The 21,550-nt window shown below is 40.3% G+C and overlaps 2 protein-coding genes across 2 annotated transcripts; both read right to left on the reverse strand.

The window, feature by feature from the left end:
* Positions 1–7,204: 7,204 nt before the first annotated feature.
* On the reverse strand, positions 7,205–16,736 carry LOC137194451 (neurturin). Its single transcript, XM_067606358.1, has 4 exons — positions 16,635–16,736; positions 16,063–16,488; positions 9,840–10,164; positions 7,205–9,359 (listed from the first exon to the last, which is right to left on the reverse strand). The coding sequence occupies exons 3-4, from the start codon at positions 10,135–10,137 to the stop codon at positions 8,923–8,925; spliced, it is 735 nt and encodes a 244-aa protein (XP_067462459.1). The 5' UTR covers positions 10,138–10,164; positions 16,063–16,488; positions 16,635–16,736; the 3' UTR covers positions 7,205–8,922.
* A 2,558-nt stretch (positions 16,737–19,294) lies between these two features.
* Positions 19,295–20,864, reverse strand: LOC137193514 (la-related protein 6-like). The gene is made up of 3 exons (XM_067604726.1): positions 20,682–20,864; positions 20,416–20,602; positions 19,295–20,263 (listed from the first exon to the last, which is right to left on the reverse strand). The coding sequence occupies exons 1-3, from the start codon at positions 20,696–20,698 to the stop codon at positions 19,295–19,297; spliced, it is 1,173 nt and encodes a 390-aa protein (XP_067460827.1). The 5' UTR covers positions 20,699–20,864.
* Between the last annotated feature and the right edge of the window lie 686 nt (positions 20,865–21,550).

Below are 21,550 nucleotides of genomic sequence, written 5' to 3' on the forward strand. Positions count from 1 at the left end.
AAACTTGAATAGTCAAATTAACAACACTGTCCATTGTAAACATCTTTCACGGCATGCAGACTATGAACTACACTTACTTTTGTTTAAGTTTAGATCACTGGATAAACTCTTGTTTTGTTTACAAAATGTCTGGCTTTTAATTTCTTGTCCAGTTTGTTTCAGTAATGTTGCATGTTCCCACATCATAGCAATTAATTTGATGAGTATGTAATCATAACCAATGGAAAAGATGGTCTAAACTACACAAATAAGACCAGTTACATTGTCATTTAACTATGGAGCTCCAATATGAAGAAAATCAATAACTCAAGGTTTTAATGTGAGGAAAAAATATAATATAATAGCACAACTGCAAGTAGCACAGAAAGCAAAAGAGGAATATCCTGCGGCAAAGATAACTGTATCAACTTTACTACAAAGGCCTGACATATCTCTGTGTACTCAATAACATTAATCTTGTCTGTTGAATCTGCCAAATGTCTTAACAACTCTCCATAGAGACAGTTATCAGCACCATCTCTACAACCACAACCACCTCAAGAAGAACCAAGTGAGACTGTCTGCAAAGAGTCTAAAGGACTCAGACTGGAGGACATCAAAACCAGAAAACAGAAGATCCTCTGTTCAACCAAATTCACGCCAGCCTCCTCACAGAATAGCCGTCATTCTTTTCGACAGCAGAGACGGCGCTATCCGAGATCTATTTAAAGACAGTAACGCTGAATTAAGTAGCCTTTGCACCTCCAGTACCACAGCCTCAAACTGAGACCAACCAGTCTAAATCAGGTCGCACCATTAAGACTTAAGAAATGTCTTAGTTAGTAAACACTTCACACAAGTGAAGTTTAAATCAGTTTCTAGGAGACATCTGTAGCGCTGTCAAATAAGAACCAACCAACTATGTGAACAGGAAGTGACTGTAGCACCTTCCAAAAGTAACAGTTTTAGCGGCCAAAAGATAAAATAAACATGTCAATTGTTTTTAAATGTATCCTAGGTCTGACTAGGGCTGCAATAACAATTATTTTCATTATCGGATAATCTGTTGATTATTTTCTCAATAAATCAATTAGTTGTTTGGTTCATAAAATGTCAGAAAATAATGAAAAATACCAATCATTGTTTCCCAAAGCCCAAGCTGACGTCCTCAAATGTCTTGTTTTGTCTGACCAACAATCCACAACCCAAAGATATTCAGTTTCTATCATAGAGAACTAAAGAAAACAGACAATATTCACATTTGAGAAGCTGGAATCAGAGAATTTTGACTGTTTTTCTCAAAACGATCAATCATTTATGAAAATAGTTGGCCATTTACTTAATTGTTTGCAACTAATCAATTAATTGACTGATCATTGCAGCTCAAGGTCTGACTGTTTCATTACTTTCTGCGTTCCTGGAGTAATATGTTTATTAGTAGCCTCATGATGCAGCTTACAGTGAGAGGAAAATACCTGATTATGCTAAGCTAACTGTCGTTATTTGGTCATTTAGTCATTTATTCTAATGTTATCGGCATTCATTTTTTGAGGTGTATTTTGTATTTTTTTTCTGTAAAATGTAAAGTGTCAGGTCAGATATACAGTATGTTGCCCATATTCCATATTTACTCACCTAGCTAACACAACAGTTCCACCTGGCTGTTAGTAGGTATAAATATCTCTACGTAAGAACTAGTTTGTGTGGTGCACCAGTTTCAGTTAAGTAAATCTGCATTTAGTAAACATTTAAGTTATAACTAGGGTAAGTTTGAACTCACTTTTGAACTCAATTGCCCATTGAATAGTTAATTCTGAAACACAAATTGCACACACACTGTCAACTTTTTCTATTGGCAGTTATATGAATCCAGTGAATTATTCATGATTATTTAGGTTCAAAGGTTTAAAATCTTTATAGATGCATATCATGGATTGCACATGAATTATAAATGAATATGAGGAGTACATATCTATGACTTCTAAATCTGTCTTCATTATAAAATGATGTATCCCTGACCTCACATTTCAACCCCCAAAACCAACCCTGTATAAATCTTAAAATGTAATTAAAAATGTGACGCCTAATGTTTAAATGTAATAACTTCATTATGAAAAAAATACAGCCAAATGTATTCTGCTAATTCATCTTTAGAGAGTTCAGAGTCACTCAGGAGGAGGAGAAACACCTGCTCGCTGCAGTTGTTCAGGCTGTTCGGGTCCTCCAGAGTCACCGCTGCATCCTCCGTCCGTCCCGCTATCTTCCTCTAAAGATGTCTGAACTCACCAACATGCTGCAGCTGGACATGGGAGGGGAATGTAAAACTTTGGCATGTTTATTGTAGATCTTGTCAGCGCTGTTACCAACAACAGATGTCTTTTATACACTAACACCATTATCTTCCAACATGCTTGAATGTTGACATGAATATCGAGGGGTTTTCCTTTAAATCTGCAAACACAAATAATAATTAATTTTATCTAAAGTGTACTTAAGATAGTGTCAGAACAAGAAACCTGTAGAAATATAGTAAAAGAGTGCAATGGGTTGATTTAGTCTTGCTCCCCACTCAGTTTAAGTCCCTTGCTGGCAAAGAGTTTCACTTCATTTCAGTTTGGAGTTCATTAACTCCCCTTGGTCCAAGGTCTAACCTGCCATTATCACTCCATGAAAAGCATGTCAGGAAAAACAAACAACTATAATGATTATTCCTGTGAAACCTCAATCCAAAAGTGCGGCACAAATTCCTGCAGATTAATCATACTTTGTGATCAAATGGGTGCCATGTGTTATTACGCAGTTTGATTTTCTCTCCAGTTTTGCATTCATTAACCAGCAATCGTCTGTTCATTCCAGGTCTTCCAGATCACTGCTGTGGCAAGAAGCGGAAATATCTGTTTGTATTAGAGGTAAAGTGGTTCCACTTTCTTTGCTGTTATAAACATTTTAAAGCCTATTTTTGGGGCTTATTTTGGAGTTTATGAAAAAATATCAGGAAATTACATAAAGGAACTATGTAAATACAGCATGCTGCAGAAATGCTTTCCAAAATGTTCTTTATGTCTTGTAACCTGAGTAAGTTTTATAGGAAATTCTGGAGAAATTCTTCATAAATTAGATTTCATTACATTCAAATGTTTGAGGGTGGTTTGTCTTTGATGTAAGGGAGTCATGTACGTATCTGTTATTTCTGTAGTTGGCTTTGAAAATATGAAATTGCTCAAAATACAAACTGTTGAAGTCATCTTCTCCCTCACAGCTGTAGTAAATACAGTAACTCACATTGAAACATGTGCTCCAGTTGGCCAAATAAAACCCAGAGGGAAAGGATTATTTTTTTCACTCACAAAAACACAAGAGTTAACCAGGACCATATATCAGCCACATCACTCCATGTGACCTGCCTCTGACCGACTCAAAACTCAGATAACTCAAGTCGACTTCTGTGTTACCTCCAAACGGCTGCAGTCGTGGTTTACGTGTTAACTCCGAGAGGTGGTGTTGCCTCATTGAAACTGTGCAGGAAGTTGTGTAAGTTGTGTCCCCCGGGGATAACAAGCACTAAGTCTTCATGTGTGTATAACTCAGGAGGAGGCTTTTCCTGCTTAATATAACTGATACTCAGGGGATGACATATGGTGATAACATATTAAAATTTGAGATAACTGAAATGAGAGTGCAGATTTTTAGAACATAGAACAGATTTTTACACCGTCATTACTGTTCATAAAGAAACACTAGACGTCCAGTATATACTGTATGTCATATTGAACCCCCAAATCAGAGCTGAGATCTGCAGGGTGTGTATATGCTTCATACAAATAATGGTCTTGAATTACCTCCACATGAAACGTTTATTTCCAAAACAATACTATATATACTATATATCGCCGCTGTCACATAAAAAACGTCTGACTCCACTTTTGGTGAGTTTCAAATTCCCTCTTTTTTTTGTTTTTTTTAACAATTCCTGCTCACATACTCACACAATGTTATATATTATAAACTGTGATTTTCAGAGCATTGAAGGAGTTGTCATGAAGTGTTTTTGTTAGCTTTTCAGATTTAACCTTCAACCTTCTTCCTCCGCTTCCCCTCCAGTTAGAGATATCCCAGAGGGCAACAGACAGCAACAGCTTTTTCACAGCAGACATTTTGACTTTTCCCAGCAGGAAAATCACAGGTGTAGCTACATACATTAATGATGGCTTTGTGCCATTTAGGTATCCGGGAAAGCAATGTCAAGGACTCAGTCTGACACACCTGAATGAAATACAGCAATAGTTAATTATATCATATTGCTTTACTGGCTATGACCTGCCAAAACATCTACTAGGAAAAAGCCCTAGGGAGAGATTTTCCTTGATTAAAATCAGGAGTTGTGACGCTGAGTCAAAATGCAAGATGTACTGTGGCTTTGTTATATTCTGCTCTACTAATTTGATCATTTGTAGGGAAATTTGTATGTTCAACAACACATCTGTCTGTCTGTATGATGTTTAAAACTATATTATGTAACTATTCTGCATTAAAATGTCTAAAAACGACTAGATCTATGTTATATATTTTGTTGATTTGTGTACTTACATCATCCCAAATGTTTCCAGCAATTTTCAAACCCAGAGAAATCTGTTATTTTAATCAAGGTAATGGTCCATTTAATTTGGTTGCCTGTCAATGGTATCATTCCCCCTCTACCAAAGAGTAAACACGCATAAGATTGCATGCATTGATGTTGTGGTTGTCCGCCACAATGGCGTCTACCAAAGAGTATCTGTATACAAGATAATACGTTGGCATTGTGGTTGTTTGCCAGAATAAAAAAAATGACTTTTGTTCAGTTTTAAGCCACACTTTTACAATAAACTTTTTAGATCTTGGTCATTTTTAACTATATCTTTTAACCGAATGAAGGATCGTCATCAGACGTCTGTATCTTAATCAAGATAGAGAAACAAGCTGAGCAAACGTTAGCGGCAGCTCGGCTCACACAGAGCCCCTCCCAGATGTCCTCTGTTGGTCGAACAGCGTCAGAGAAACACTGATTTTTTTTTACGTGAAACTGCTTTATTTAATGTTTTTACTATTTTTAATCCCTGTGTACATTTGTTTAGCTATGTTGACAGTTTGTTTTGCTCAGGTTTTGAGATATCTGTCACCGACATTGCTACCTTCACCCCAATACAATGACAGTTAAATGGAATTTAATTTGTGGTGCTCGCAGCATTGAAGAAATTACATTTAAATCAGCAGCAACATTTCTTTTCAGAATCAGAGTCAGTGTTACTCTGGATAATCCAGGCTCTTAAACACAGAATCCTTCATACTGAACTGACTACACTGAATCATCATTGTACTCTGAATCACTGACCGGATCTAGCTATCTAAGCTATTAACTGTGTAAACAGTTCTTGCATAGTTTGAATTTAAGACAGTCAGAGTCAGAGCCACAGTGTTATGAATGGTGAGACATTGGCTTACTGATCTGTGTACTAAAGTACAGATGAGCAGTGATGTGATCACTTAGTTTAGGAAAAGGTGAACATCATGCCAGTGTCTACAATTTTTTGAACAGAACTGAACAAAACAGTTAAAATCAGCAAAGAGCTTCATAATCTAATCCAAGTGTGGTTCCAGACCTCTGAATCAACACCATCATCTTCTTGACAATCGTGTCCCTCGTGGGAAAACCCACCGAGCCTATCAGAACCTTGTAAGCGGGATTAAGAATGGGGATGTCATTCCTGTGCCAAAGGCAGAAAAATGGCAACAGAATGGCCACAATAATGATGGCAAGTGTAGATGAGATTTATGCAGCTGTACAGGTTTTTATAAGTGGATTTATCAAGTCTCCAGGAACAGCACCGGGTTTTGAAATCAATTTGATATAGTGGTCAAACCATGTAATTACAACTTCTGGGTTCACATCAGGCCCAAAAAGCATTTTTCCCGCACACAATCATGGGAAAAGGAGCATGGATACATTTTTTTGGGAATCACAACCCGCAGGAAATGACTCATTTCACTTAGATCACTCACATTAGAATTTGATCCATTCAATCCGATAACTTAAGCTGGAAGTGGCTTTTTTGGGTTCATGTGCCACTGAGCAACTTTCATAGGAACAGAGTGTTGCCTTCAACGCCAAATTCACCTCACTGTCGACACTTTTCATAGGAACCAATAATCTAAGAATCAGTCCCTATGAAAACATTTCACAATGTGTTCTGCGCTTTATGCAGAATAACTGGATTACTGTTTCTGGAAATAAAAAAAGTTGCTGTTGAATTTTCTCCGTGCACTTTTTCAAAAGTCTGCAAACAACATTCTATACGGGATGCTGAAATCTCAGAATCACACATCTCAAAACCTGCCTTAATCTTATCTGCATTGCTGGATACCAGTGAGAAAATATGTTTCTTCATGATTTGGGTAACCCTTTAAGAATGTAATGCTTAGAGGTTGAGAGAGTCCATCACCACTGGACCTCATGAAGCGCTTGTAAAAACCTATGACTAAACTTAGAAGTGCATAATGGTCAAACTAAAAACCAGACTGTTTATGTTCACCTTTGAGAAGTTTACTTATTTGAGACACAAAGTTGATGCATTTTATAAAAACACCATAAAACTATAAAAACAACCAAAAAAAAACCCCCAAAAACAGTAAAATTGGAGAAGTATCTATCTAGCTAGCTTTTCACATGGCAGACTTGTCATGTTCTTACAAAGTTAATATGTACCTTATTCAAAATGTGGCAACAGTGGCAACAGAGAGAAGGAGAAGAGTGAGTGTCTGGCTCAAAATTTGGTGATTTTTCCTGCCAGTCAAGCGAGATCAAACCATCTGGTCACATGTCCTCTTGTATAAGCTCATCACTGCTGTTCAGTACAGAGGCTGCTGAGCTGCTGTATAATAGATGACTCCAGAGAATGAACCTCACAGAACGAGCCAGCGTCATTAAGGAATGTTTATATATCAGCATTACAATGGTGCTGTATATTTAATCTGCTATATGTTTTATTTATTGTAATCTGATCGTCAGCATCTCCCTCTCTGCTGCTGCAATCCCTCCTCAAGGTCTCACCTTCCTATAGCAATGTATTTCATTATTAACAGCATCATGCATCATTAGAGTTTTATTATTTTATTTATTGTATTTATTTATTTAAATACAGTCTGAGTACAGAATATTCGACACCCCAAAATCTTGGGAGAAATGATGAACATCCATACCTCTGAATTTATGTTTATTCAGCAGTCAATATAGAATGTCAAAATGATAAAACATTTTTTGGCACAGTTGCTTAATGATAATAAGCTGTCCCGTTTCTGTGTGGTAATCTAAATAAATATGCAAAAAACATAATTTACTTCCCAAATAAATACAATATAAACTACAATAAAGATGCACCGCATCCGTGCCCCACACTGCACCTCCTCAGGAAAAAATAAACAAACAAAAACATAATTTATTGTACTTCAGGCAAACAGTTGCAATGGGTTCAAACCAAATATAGATTATGGAAGGTGAAAAAGATGCTTCATGTTTCATTTAAAATAGCTTATTTTTTCCTAAAAGTCTAACAGGCAAAACAACAAGGAGGCATTTGATGGGCCAATAAAAGGCTGTACTCTGGGTTTGGGATCATAGTAAGTTGCAGGGTTTTATGGATGGGTGCAAACACAATTCCAGATCCCAACTCTTCCACACTTCAGCCTCAGATTACCTAAAATATCTGAGTGTAAACTATTAAAAAAGTTTTATCACCTGGAACATGAGACATGTTTATGGGTCTAAGTTTGTGAATTCATCCCGTGTGTTGAATTGACTTGGTGTGTTTTGGCAATTCTTTGAGGAAAATAATTCCAGAGGATTATGGGTAATTACAATAATGGGTTGTATGGGAAATAAAGTATAAAAACAGAGTTAAAATGACAATTTCTTTGAGTGTGATGACTTATTCTATGGAGAGCAGATGGGATCAAATTTCATATTGTTCTACTGCGTTACTCACGTGTTTTTATGTGTTTTGAAGCAGGGCCTCATTGTTAATCATCTACACAACATCAAGATACAAATCACAATAATTAAAGGTGGGTATCAATCCTGAAGCTATAGAAAAGGATTTTCTTTCATCGTCTTATCAATAACACTTGTTTTTCTTACCTGTGTAATAACACTGCAATCAGTAACAGTAATGCATACACGCAGGGAAACAGGTCACAAAGTCATGGCCTGTGATAACAAAGATTCAACACACCTTTAAGTCAATACTTATAACCTCCGGAGACAGCTGATCACAAGATCAGATTATAATTAGGTCAACTGTCCAAACTGTCCTGCACAGAATGTAAAGTAAACACTGGTGCATTATATATTTTATATGTTGTTTTATTTATGGCTTTGAATTGGTTTTTTGAGCACATTTTTGCCCAAGAGGTGATTTACTGTCACCATCATAATAATGTAAACTACAAGACTTGGACTTATGGAAGTTAACGTCCATGGCTATGAAGTGTAGTAACAGCAATAATCTATTCCACCGTGGCTCGTCATCGTCATGAGCATGTACTACTACTCAAATGTAATATCACAAACATAATGTTGCTACATTGTTGTTACACCACAGTTTACAGTGTTACTACACAGATAGAAAACATAATAAAAACGTTTTGGTATTAACAGTCATTTTCTCTATCTCAAACAAACACAGCATTTGCTGTCCATGTGATTTGATCCCAACATGTGGTGACAGACGCCAAGAATTCAAAGTCTGTCTGTCAAAAAAGGCCGCCGTGGAGCAGCCATAAACATATTCCTAGTCTTCCTCCTTGAGTTTTTTTTTTTCCACATAGTTTGTCTTTTAACAGCATCTATGTTAAACTCTTCCAACGGAGGATTTGAGCAGCATAAAGAACTGATAAGTCCATTTCTCTGGGTCATACACACCCACAATTCTTCGCCGAAATATTCTGTATTGTGTGATAACGGCTCCTGTTGTCCAGGAAAGAAAAGTCCTTCTCGAATGCAATCGGCCGGCAGCAGGGGCCGTTGCTAACCTTGTCCTTGCGGCCCTTCTTCCTGAAGCCCGTCCGCATCATGTGCTCCATGGTGATGTCGTAGTTGCGCCGGTGAGCCGTGCATTTGCCACTGCAATAGCGCAGCAGCACCGTCTCATCGCTTTCATAGCCGAGACCCAGTTCGCTCACGGTCAGCTCCAGCTCCCTCACAGAGCAGGGCTTAGGCCTCCGGGCTCTTTTAGTCCTTCGGGCCTGGCTCTTGCCCAGGCGCCGGCTCTTCTGCCTCTTCCTGTCGAGCAAGGTCCCCACCACATGCTGTAACTCGCCTTCTGTGAAGCTCTGGAACATCATGGAGACTAGTGGAGAGGATACTCATCAACATTAAGATGATAAAGATGTTATCTGATTTCTGTGTAACTTTGTGAATCACATTCGTGATAATAAGGTATGTAAACAGGGCAGATGGTTCAGACAGATAGGATACTGTAGTCTAGCAAGATAATGAAAGTCAGGTGCCAACAGAAGCAAATAAATTTATTTTATCTGATGTCATGACAGCTGCAAACTTTTCTTATCACCATCATTATCAGTGTTTGTGTTCCGTGAAGCCAATTTTGTTGACAAACGTGAAACCACAAGAAACTCATCCTGTCCTGAAGGTTCTAACCTCCCACCTATGGAGAACCAGTGAACTATGAGGTGTTAATTTACTACAGGTCATTGCAAGAGACATTAAAACCTGTAAACAACTAAACGTTCTGTCTGAACCCCTGCGATCCTTTCAACACCTTATCTCAGACCAGACAAAGAAGGCAGAAAATAACATTTTATCTTACACTCTGAGAGGAGAGAGTTCACGTTGTCTGTTGAGCGGGTGCTCCGATGAAGACCACCCATCGACCTCGATTCCGCTGAGGAGGAGGGTGACGATGATGATGATGATGATGATGAGGGCGATGGCAGTGAGGTTTTGGAAGGTGATTCCGATGATGAAGACTGTCTTGATGAGGATGAAGATGTGTATTTTGTCTTTGGTTTGAACTGTCCGATAGTGGCCATGTTTCTAACGAGGAGGATGGACAGGGCTGCGCCACAGAGCATGAAGGCAAAAGTAGCACCTTTCCATAACTTCATCTTAGAACGTGGAGGAGCATTGAAACTCTGTCGAGAGAGGCAAAATGCACAGACGTCAGACATGTTCAAACAGTCACACCAGTCACATCATGTAAAACCATCTTCTCAACACATTAAAGCACTGAGAACAATGCCCTAATTGTCATCATTCTGTGTCATCACATTTATGCGACCTTCCACAAATCCACTTCTCTCAACCCCGGTTTCCCTGACAGGGCTTTTATTTTACCGTCAGTTTACTTTGATTCTGCATTAACACTGCTGTCAGCTCATTTTCACTCTGAGGGGGTTCATGATCCGTAAGTTCGACATCACTCGCTGACACCTGAGAATGCAGTGTGTGTTTAAAGTCACATCACTGCTGCCTGAGGAGGAAAAAAACATAACTGCAATGTCTTATTTGAACTGAAGGCAGGCTGGATGAGTTTTGTAACCCTTTACCCCCTTTGAAACCTCTTAAAAGTTTCTGAATTATTTTAAAAAATACCTGATGTGAATGACAATATAAGCTTCCTTTCTTCCTTTGGGGGAGATAAACACTTTTTTGGAGTAGTAAATGTTCCCACACCACGCCTTTTAGAGAGGGAAATCTATTCCTTCCTTGACAGGGATTTCTTAACCGCACCTATTTTCATTGCTATGAATGATAAGGCCTCAGTGAACATGTGTGTTTGTACATCCCTTTAACTTACACAGCCCCTTCCTTTTCAAATGGCACCACACCACAGCAGCTACCAAATTCCATTTGAAGGAATTTAACCTTATGTTTTTTCATTATTGTCATGCCACAGGTATTTGAGAAGTTTTACAAGCTTGCTGCTTTGTATTTTTTCATATCATGTCACCAGTGAAAAAAACATTTCCCCAGAGCCGGAAATGGTATACTGGCAGTGACTAACAGCATATCCAGACCGTCCTTAAAGTGTTTTGCCAGACTGGATTCCGTAGTGTACATATACAGGCTGCTGGATTGTTTACAATGAGACAAAATGTCACATATCACCGTCTGGTTCTGTATAGACAAAAATCTGAAATTAATCTCCTCCTGAATGTTTGCTCTTTCAGCATGTGAGTTGCTCCTGCAGGTCACATTAAACACAAAAAAAATTAAGAAAAAACAGTAAAAAGTAGGAACATTTTGGTTTTCTGGTGAAACTTGCAGTGAAGAAAATTAAACAAAAAAAGGAGAACTATATGCAAATGTAGAGAAACACCGCAGTGCGTCTGAGTGTTTTGGACACCGCAGGGGGAAAATACAAAGACGTTACGCACATGAGTTGCAGTGGTATAAACAGCGTATAAACAGGTATAACCAGTCATATCAGTCAAAGCTTGACTCATCACTCATAATTCCATATGGGTTTGACGCGGTAAGCTGCCTCTACACAATGAAGGGGTAGAATGGTATTCATTTGAAAGTCAAACATTTCATCTAACAACCTCATTTGACACACAGTCTATGTAAATCAAACTGCGGGTTCTGCAGAATGCTACGTGGTGCCAGGCTATATGTCTGATGTTTGTCTCTCACCATTATATTTAATCACTAGACATGATAGATAGAAGCCTCAACGGAAAATCTCTTTTTGTTTTCGTTGGTTCAACACCAACTTCTAACACTCCTGCTCTAAACATGATAAATTCTCGGATTTCAAAAGAACCGGTTGGTAATGATACATTGCACAGGATGATATCATTGTTTTCTTATGCTATTAATAGGTCAGTTTGGGACAATTACTCAGCCTCGGAGTTAGTTATTTCACACGGCCACAATACATCAATGTCTGTAGCCCGTTAGCTGTGTGGTTCACCTTGATAAAACAATTAGCTCCTCTGATGTTTTAGTTGCCGAAGACACTGGACGAAGCCTGGTCATCAAATGCTGATCTCATGTTCCGGAAGTCACTTTGATTGTCGTAATTGCTCCTCCCGGGAACACATTAGTCACATCTGGAGTCGACTGGCGCCAATAAAAGTGCCAAAAAGCATTCTGCAGCTTGTTCAGATCATCACAGATGATTAATCAGCGCAGACATTTAATATCTACCGCTGGCCCCCACTGTCATACAGGTAAATAAACTGATACTGATAGGGGAAAGGGGCACCAGTATTTTCTTAGGAGAGCAATGGAAAGACATGATTGAGTAGTCCTCTTCCTGAGAGGACAAATGCTGCTGTTTTCCAGCAAACAGACGAGAGCCCCAACACAGAGGATATAGAGGAACCCCAGAGGACTCTCCAGCAGAAGGAAAAGCCATCCTCAAACAGAGACATAAAAATGCAGATGAGTCACAAAGACTACTAAAACCCCTACACAGTCGCAGCATGTCTAGCCCTCACAAAGCATCACAACTGATGAGCCCATCCTGTGTGTGGAGACGAGGCTGGTCAAATGCGTGAGGCCCTAAACAAACAGAGAAAATCATCTTTTCACAAGGAGAAAAAACAAAGTTTGCACTTATGAAAGTCCTCATTAGGATTTTGTGTTGCCAGTGAGAGTGGAAGTGAATACAAGGTATGTAAGACACAGAACACCTGATATTAGCTGTCAGCCATATGTCACCTGAAGAGCTACCAACAGAGTGAAAACAGTTCTGGAGGAACATGTTTGAGGCAAACCATGAAAGTAAACAGCTTAGCCAAGAATTCCTAAATCTGTCAAGGCCATTCCTGAGACCTAACGTATTCTCAAATGCACGTGTCGCACATAACGAACGCAAGCCACATCCTCAACCGCATTCTTGTTGTGACTCAAAGATGGCATTATTTCAAATGACACAATAAAATTGATGTTTTCAAGGAATAATTGGGTCAGCGGCCATGGCGCTGCTAAGCTGGCAGTAATGTAATTACAGCAGCATGGCACTCGTGTCCTCCTCCTCCCCTCCCTCCCATCCCAGAAGGAGGCACTCAACAAAATGCCGCAGCCTATGGAAGATGAACTAGAGATCTTTCAAAACGGGTATAAGGGGCGTCTGTGGTTAACACTACTGAATGAAGCCAGCAGACAGGGGGGGCCTTCTTGTCAGCTTGCTTGGAACTTGACCAATATGACATAATTACGGCGAGAGAAGATCACAGAAAGCCATGAATGAAGAGCTTCTTTGTGCTGAAAAAATGCAGATACCAACTTTTATGTCACGCCACTCTGTAGCATTTGTCCCCATACATTTCCCGGTTACATCCTGTTCTCCCTCTGCCCGTCTCGCTCTCTCTCTCTCTCGCTGTGACTCACACGTACCATAAACACACACATGCAGCGTTTGTGTGGTTTCACTTTCCCAAATCATATGACACAGGCTCGTGGAGAAATCGAGACAATGTCCAAACTTCCATTGTTGTCCGGACGCCCACTTCATTTCCAGGGCGCACACATGCTCCCAGTAGCGCTATCACATAACACTAGATAATCTATCTTACATAATACTGCTGCTTCTTGGTATCTAGAAATGTCCACAGGTCTAATCAGACAGCATTCAGTGTGTATTTGCCACTGCACAACCTGATTATTACCATTATTACCACATTGTGTGTTTCAGCTCAGCTCATGTGACCAGCTGTCTCTGAGCTATACTCTGAACACACCTCATAAATACCTGCACTGAAAAGATAACAGAGGAGCATAACAAACAGCGGGAAAGGCACCTACTGTGTTGTTGCAAGGAAACAACGTGCTTTAGGGAGTCCTAGAGAGGCCTTGTCTTGTCTTTTCCCTCTTAAGTGAGCATCAGGAGGCCTGGGGACAGCTAGAGAGTGCTTGGGGAGGTAATAGGGACATATTCCAAAGATCAGGGCGGGATTAGCGCTAATGCCTGCCGGCTTTATCTGCAATCACGTGGGTTAACACCTGGCTGCAGTGTTGGTGGCAGAGCCGAGGCCTTGCCGTATGTGTGTGTGTCTGCGTTAATCCATCAGACACCTCTAACTCAGGGGTTAGGCCAGCATGCAGGGCCAACAGAGAGAGCACCAGAAGGCTTCTTCTAAAACCTGCTTTCAGTCAGAATAATGAAGAAGAAAAGTGACGAGCTTGATGAGTTAGATCTGTTGTGTTGGCATCGGGGAGGGCCAAAAGGCTGTAAAATAAAGTGGATGTTCTGAGCCAGGATTGGCTGTTCTAAATCCAGCCCTGGTTCTAATGCAACTGAAAAAGGCTTAGGCTAGAGTGCGCTGTAATTTTGCCGGGCAACCGCTTCGGTTGGCTCACGCTCTGTCACCAGTAACCAGAGGATAATTAAAACAAGCCTGTTCCTTGTTAGTGAGAAAGCTGCCGTTCATTATTGAGAAGAAAAAGGGACAAACTACTGTGGGTGAAGCCAGAAAAATAGCATTTTTACACATACCTCCTACAAATTTCCATTACTGTCCCTTTTAATCTACTGGATGTAGGTGAGTAGTTAAGTAGCTTCAATTTTATTCAGCCCTACTATCACATCCTACAGATTTATACAGATTAATCCAGTGACCCAACAGCGTAGCATGAAATCTCACAACTCAAACCTGTTGCTGGTAGGGAGGCGTTAACGAGGTGCGAGGGGAAGATACACATATAGATGCACACTTGACACCTGTCCCAATTCGTCTGCCTTGCTATTATGGGAAGACTTGAGTCAAGGTATAGTCCTGACATGCATTTAAATAGCCTCTCCACCAGACAAAGAGGGGTTACATGAGGCTTGGCAGGAGAACGTCACCGTGCCTCATCATTTTTGTGTGAGCTCAGAGGCAAGATTGATGTTGTCTTGGCTACTTTCTAAAGAAGAGCTGCTATTCTGGCTGCTAATCTGTCTATGCCAGATCCTCTTTTAACACAACAGCATCTCCTCTAAACCCATGTTAAACTTGTTGATGTTGCTGTTACAAAAGGTTGACGGCCATCTGGCACACGTTGAATACTACTTTAAAATATGACCCATGCGAGAGAGCACAAGCAAGTGCAAGTACAAACATTTGAAATATGATGACAATTTACATCAATGTAAACTTCAGCTTTTTTTCTTAACTATCAACATCTTATTATTCTGCCTGCACAACATATATTTTAGCAAAAAAAAAAAAAAAAAAAAAAAAGAAAAGCTGCTGAGGGGATGAGGAGCAGTGCATCAGTGCAGAGTCAGTTTCCTACAGTTATGACCAGCTTCGGCAGGTTATGAAAGTTGAACAGCTCAATTGACTTTAGGCTTAACCTCTATCCGGCCTCTTGGGGCTCCGCTAGATACAGTATAATCTCTTTGTATGATATGGGCTTAGTGAGAAGGGGATCATCACTTCAGTAAAATGCCCACAGTGAGTATCAAGTTAGGTTTTCTAAGAATACCAACAACATTTAGAGATGACAACTTTAGTAACTTTTCATCCAGCTCTTCTTAATTATTTTAAACTATTAAAGGTGCATCACCACAAAAAATGTCAATTTACAAAATGATCACTAACAGAAAATTAGATTAGGGTTAGAATTATCTAAAAATTGCTATTTTTAAACATCTCTTAGTCGTGCGCCAACTTTTGGGAAAGGAAAGTCAGAGAGTATTTAGAGAGCTATTACGCATGCTAATGAGACAAACCACCATGTTGGATAAGTGACAGGAAGAGAAAATATCCCTCTTTGACAAAACAACTTGTCTGCGAGGTGAGGGGTTGTTCAAATTCTGCAAGAAAATTTGAAATAATATTGTATTGCTCTTGTTGCTCTTCCAACATAATAACATGTCCCTTGTGATCAATGGTAACCTCTCTGCAAACATTTCGTGACAGTCTGCTGTACACTATTGACATGCGGCTCCAGCAAGGGCCACTTGTTGATACAGATAATCCAGCGTGTGTTTTCTGCCACTCAAGCACTTGGTGAGGCATCCCTGTCAGCGGCATCTAACGCCTTCCCCATAAGCTGCCGGCTTAAACTAACAAAAGAAGATGTGGTGTTCTTACCGTTCGGCCGGCTAATCCAGACTTAGCTGTGTGGCGTCGTCTTCAGCTGACCTCCACAGGCAAGTGCTGGCTGGGTAAGTCCATCATCATCACAGGCGAGGAGTGAGGGCAGGACTCCTGCTTGTTCCCCTGAAAATCATCCCAACTCCCTGTGCCTGCAAGTAGGGGAGGTGTCCTGACTTGATTCAGGTCCAGGCTGTATTATTCTTTTATCATATTTGCACTTCCATAGAACTTTTTTAGGTTGCAAAGATCAAGATCAACATTCCTCTGAATATAAGCGTGCGCTTCATGGCACTCAAGTTGGTCCATTCAAAAAGAGGAGAGCTGGGTGTTTAGAAAACCATCTGGTTCACGTCAGAAAGGTCCTGTCATCATGCTTCTCCATACAGAACTTTTGGTCCCTCTTTGTGCACAAACCTGAACCTGAAACGAAGGAACAGAGCAAAACAGAAGTAGTGTCTTGCAGATGTATTAACTTTTATTCCATCTGTTACGAAACTCCTTCCAACTCAGAACCTTTTTATCTCCATATAAGAGAGCTGTTGGAAAGATAATGCACATCTTCTTACCCTCTCTCCAGCAGAAGGTCTTCTCTTCAGCTCCAGGGAGGGGAACGCTGTGGGTTGAGAAGATGGTTTAGGGTGAGGAGGGAGAGCGTGGTTACCGTAAGTGGAGCAGAGAGCTTCTCTGATGCCTCTGCCTGCCTCCCCCCCTCAACTGTTGCTCCTCCTCCTCCATAGTTGTGCTTGTGGGCCGAGTCGGATTACTTCTGACATGATAATCTCCCTGGCTCTAGCTCCAGGAGCACTAAAGGATGCTTTGGCCTGAGCAAGGGCTTACATTTACCTTCTGCCGCAAGAGAGTCTGCCATCTTAAGCGGGCGATTGGTAATAGCCTCAATTGGGCAGATCAGTGCATTTAGAGGGGTCTGCTGAAGCAAGTGTCTTCCAATCTTTTAGGGGGAATTAAAAAAGTTCACAATTGGTTTAAATGAAGCTAAGACAACACTAACCCTGGTTAAATGAAATTACCACAGCGGAGGTATTTCATGATGATTCAATCTACAGTTGGCCAGGGATAAAACCAGGGGTGTTGTTGTTGAGAATCTCACGTTCACGTCTCCTCCAATACAAACTAGTATTTTAGCCCTTGAGCCTCATGCGGCAAATGAGGAGCAGATGGTTGTGCTTTTGGAAGGTATCGGGCACTCCAGACTGCAATCTAAATAAATACCCCATCCATGGAGGAAATGCGTCAGGTGTGCGGGGTCAGTCATATACTGTATAAACAAAGGCCAACCAGTTTAGAGAAGAGTGAACTGATGCATAAGGGAGGGAGAGACAAGGGAAAACCACAAAGCCTTACAGGTGGTGTTTGGGAGCAAAAATCGGCCAAATAAATTTACAGGTACAACGCTGATCCAGGCAGGATTGATGGTTCAGAATTGTGTCTGAAGCCAAGAGATGGTTAAATACAGTAGGAATCTCTGTGCTGGAGTGAAGAAGTCAACATACCAACAGGAAATACATTATTTGCTAACAAGTATCTCATTCTATCACCATGAGTCACTCTGATATCCTCGAGCCAATTTATACACAAATCACACTTTGCAAAGTTCCACTAGTGAGGCAGAGATGAGGCTCGCTTTCTAGGACTTAAAATTCCTTCATTCCTTGTTGACGGAGCAACAAAAAAAGAGAAAAAACCAAAGGAATCTTTACCCAAGCTTTGTCTCATACCAAAAATGTGTGTTGATGGATATTCTAAGGTTGTTATCGCGGTGACCGAAAGTGTGGATTTCATGTAAAGTCTGAAGTGCAGCCAACAAAAATCCTTTTTTTACTTTCACTCTGCAGCACTAACCTGAAAGATAACACTGAGCCACAAATCAAGAAGAAAATACCTCCTTTTCTTCAAGTTTACAATATTTTGGTGAAAGTCAGCAGGTGCAAAATCATCCAAATCACAACCCCAAACAACCAAGAAAACGAGAATCATTATAACTATCTTGTTTGACATACAGCTCAATTATTGGGCTTAGGAACACATGTAGTAAATACATAATGATTTCCAGTTAGCAGGGGATGTCGTGCTTTTCTAGCCTTGAAAAGGAACTATCAGCACAGAAACATTTCCTGACATCAGGCAGGAACATTTCTACTCTATACATATTGTTCACAGATGTCTAAAGTTTTCATAGACCAGCCTGCCTTGCAGTGAAAATACAACAGCTGTTAATTGCTAAATCAAGTCTGAGACAATAAGACTGAAATACTTGATCTGTATATGATGCAAAGTCTCACTCAACAGCTTAGATTTCATTAGTCATGAGGACAGTATGACATTCAGTATATACAACAAGAAAAAAAGCAACAGTATGTTTCCAATTTGAATATGATAGAATCACATGCACATAGGATTGAATTTTTTCCACTGGGCGTGGATGAGTGAAGAAACACATTTTGTTTAGGTCTGGGCAAGATTTTAAGGAAGCCCTCAATCAGTAACACTATAAACACACCATTCCAGTCGAGGTGTCATTAGAAAGGCTGGAAATAAGGCACAAATGTTGCTACTACACTCGTCTTGCACAAGATGCGGTTTGATGATTGGATAAGTAACCTTCAGCCAAATGTCATGTCGAGTGGAAAAGTACTTTTTAGAGAACCAAAATCTAAACAAGCATTTATGAAAAAGATGCAGTGGGACAATGAGGGCTTTTTTGTGTTGAAAGACAACACCTCTTTCTCAGAGAAGTGGTAACAAGGTAAACCCATCCTGGCCCAAGAACAAATATACATTGCAATTTGCAGTTGTGACCGGACTAGCTGAGGTCCCGGGGGGTGCAGAGGCTGCTCGTGTTTCAAAAAAAAAAAAAAAAAAAAGGCATGTGTTGATTCTGAGTTATTTCAGCACTTAAACACCTCAGTTTGTGTAACAATTTGTAGCTCTAGCTAATATGTGTTGTAGCCTATTTAGATGTATTGCAGTGTATTTACTTCCTACGCAACTGCAGCATGACAAGTTAGACAAAGTGAGTGTTGACAATAAGTTATGATCACAGCTAAATGCTGCCCCCATCTGTCTGTGGTTTACAACTACATGTCTCCCAGAATAAACAATCTCTCACTAATAGACATACTTAAATACCTTCTGTTGTTTATTGAGAAAATTATTTTATTTGCTTCATCAGCTTTTGAACTTTTGTAGTAAGTTGTCCCCGCTTATATCAGTTATTCAGAACAGGTGGTGACAGTGTGATCTCCTCCTGCTGCAGCAGCTTCTCTGTCCTCCTGCCGCCTTGAAAACCCTTTGTGTCGTCAGGGCCGAAAGGCTGACGCAGCACTCTTTGTAGCAAGCAGGGTACGCTCAGGTGCCCAGTCGCCTTGGCTTTTAATGCACCGGCTGCAAATTTGCGCCTCAGCACCCAGGGGCTCTGAGAACTCTCTTTATCACAGTCTCCAGAGCACCAGCTCATCCTACTGTACCTCTGATTCAAACCACAGAAGGACTGGCCATTACAGCCGGTGGTGATCTGGTCAAAGGGTCTTTGCATGGAGTAGTTCAAAGCCTTTTGGGGTTGAGATGTGTCCGGAGTCTCGTAGGAAACCTTAACAGGCAAAGACAGTTTCTCCTGGACTAACTCCTCTGAAGTTTCAAAGTGACAGTTTTCCTGGGAAGGCATTTCCTCAGGATGGTCCTCGTTCTTTTCCTCTGTTGGTTCGTCCTTGGTGATGTGGTGCATTGACTGGAATCCCAAAGTTTCCACACACATGCCTTCACCATTAGACTTCTCCTCCTCTGCTTTCAGGACGTTGAAGGCCTTACGAACCGCCTCCAATCGATCAAACTTCACCACCGCACACAAATGTTGGCCTAGCTCTTTATGACGCTTAGCATAGCACTGCAGCTGCTTGGGCAGGTCTGTGCCAGGAGGCAGGATCCAAACTGAAGTGACACTGCCATGAGCGGTGAACTTTTGGAGGATCCTCTCTGAGAGCGAAGGGTGCTCTGGAATTTGCGTTTGCTCCTCAGATATGTTCCGGGCGAGGAGGAACTTGCTGGTGGGGGAACACAGCAACCATTTGGGAAGCGGCTCTATCCGCCTCACTTTGGTGCGTTCATCGTTTACTTCCAGAAGTTCTGAGCACTCTGCTCCTGCCAGAGTCATGTGCCAGTTCGTGGTCAGGACCTTTATCTGCGGCAAACAGTGGCAACCTCAGCTTTGTTTGCATTTGCTAGCATTTCACTGGACTGTTTTTATTCAAATGGCTGGAATGTAAACACCATAGAAAGCACTGAAATCGTGCTGAAAACAATGCAATATGATTTTTTCTTTTTTTTATATACCTTTTTCAAACATGTGAGGAGTTTGAGACTGACGTAGCCCTGCTTGTTCTTCTGCAAATGTTTCAACAGGAAGCCGTCCTCTGCCAGGTGACTGTCGGTAAACAAATCCTCCAACTGGGTTTTAATCTTCACGCATAGCAACTCACCGTCACCGTCCTCTTCATCTTGGATAGATTGTGTATCATCTCTACAAGAACACATGACTCAGCATCAGGATATACTCTCAAATCTGCAGTGTACATTATATGTATCTTAAATTTCCTTACCCAGTTTGATTCTTCATGGTATCTCCTAAGGTTATGGATAGCAGTTTACTATATTTTGCTGTTTGTTGTGCTGTTTCTTAATGATATAAAAGAGGCATTAATGGAAAGCAGCAGACAAGATGGATGTAATGCTGAGAAAAAAAAAATTCACCTGGTCACTGTAGATAGAAGCACAAAGATGTCGGTTGGTTCTGTTGGATCCAAAACAAAAGTTTGTAAAATGCTTAAACCAAAATTCCACATTACAAAACATCACCTCTACCATTAATAATGACTGGTAAACAAAGAAAAGTGACTCTGCTGTACATATAGAGTCATGCAAACAAGCTAACACTATTATCAGTGCTAAAATGAACTCTACAGAGGAGTAATAACACTGATGGATCAGTATCATCATAGCAGAAAAGAGTAACAGCATCATTAAAGGTGTGAATTTCTGCAGAAAAGGCTCAGCTTTAAGTGCACAATCAAATCAACAGAAAATTATGATATTGCTGGATTCCTAAATATACATATACACAACAGCACAGAAGTAATTAGCCTTTACATCTAATTTTATATCCTGTTTGTGTGTCTCTGTCTTGAAATAACTCATCTTCTACAGCATCTTTTTGCTGAGCTGCTGCATGTATATTTCATGTTGTTTGGTTTCTTTTTTAGCAAGTACAGTTCCACTGTAGGCTCACGTATTTGAAAACAATAACAAATCCATCACTTACATGAAAGCCTGTGTGCCCTGTTTATGTTTCTGTTTTATTTAACTTCCCTTCCTGCAGGATTCATATACAAAACCCCAAAGCTTTTATTTTTTTGTTGCTGTTATGTGACACACCGGCAGTGATGTGTGGGCTGATGGTGAGAAGTAGAAA

This window comes from Thunnus thynnus, chromosome 12, assembly GCF_963924715.1.
Source record: "Thunnus thynnus chromosome 12, fThuThy2.1, whole genome shotgun sequence".
In the NCBI taxonomy this organism is placed as follows: domain Eukaryota; kingdom Metazoa; phylum Chordata; class Actinopteri; order Scombriformes; family Scombridae; genus Thunnus; species Thunnus thynnus.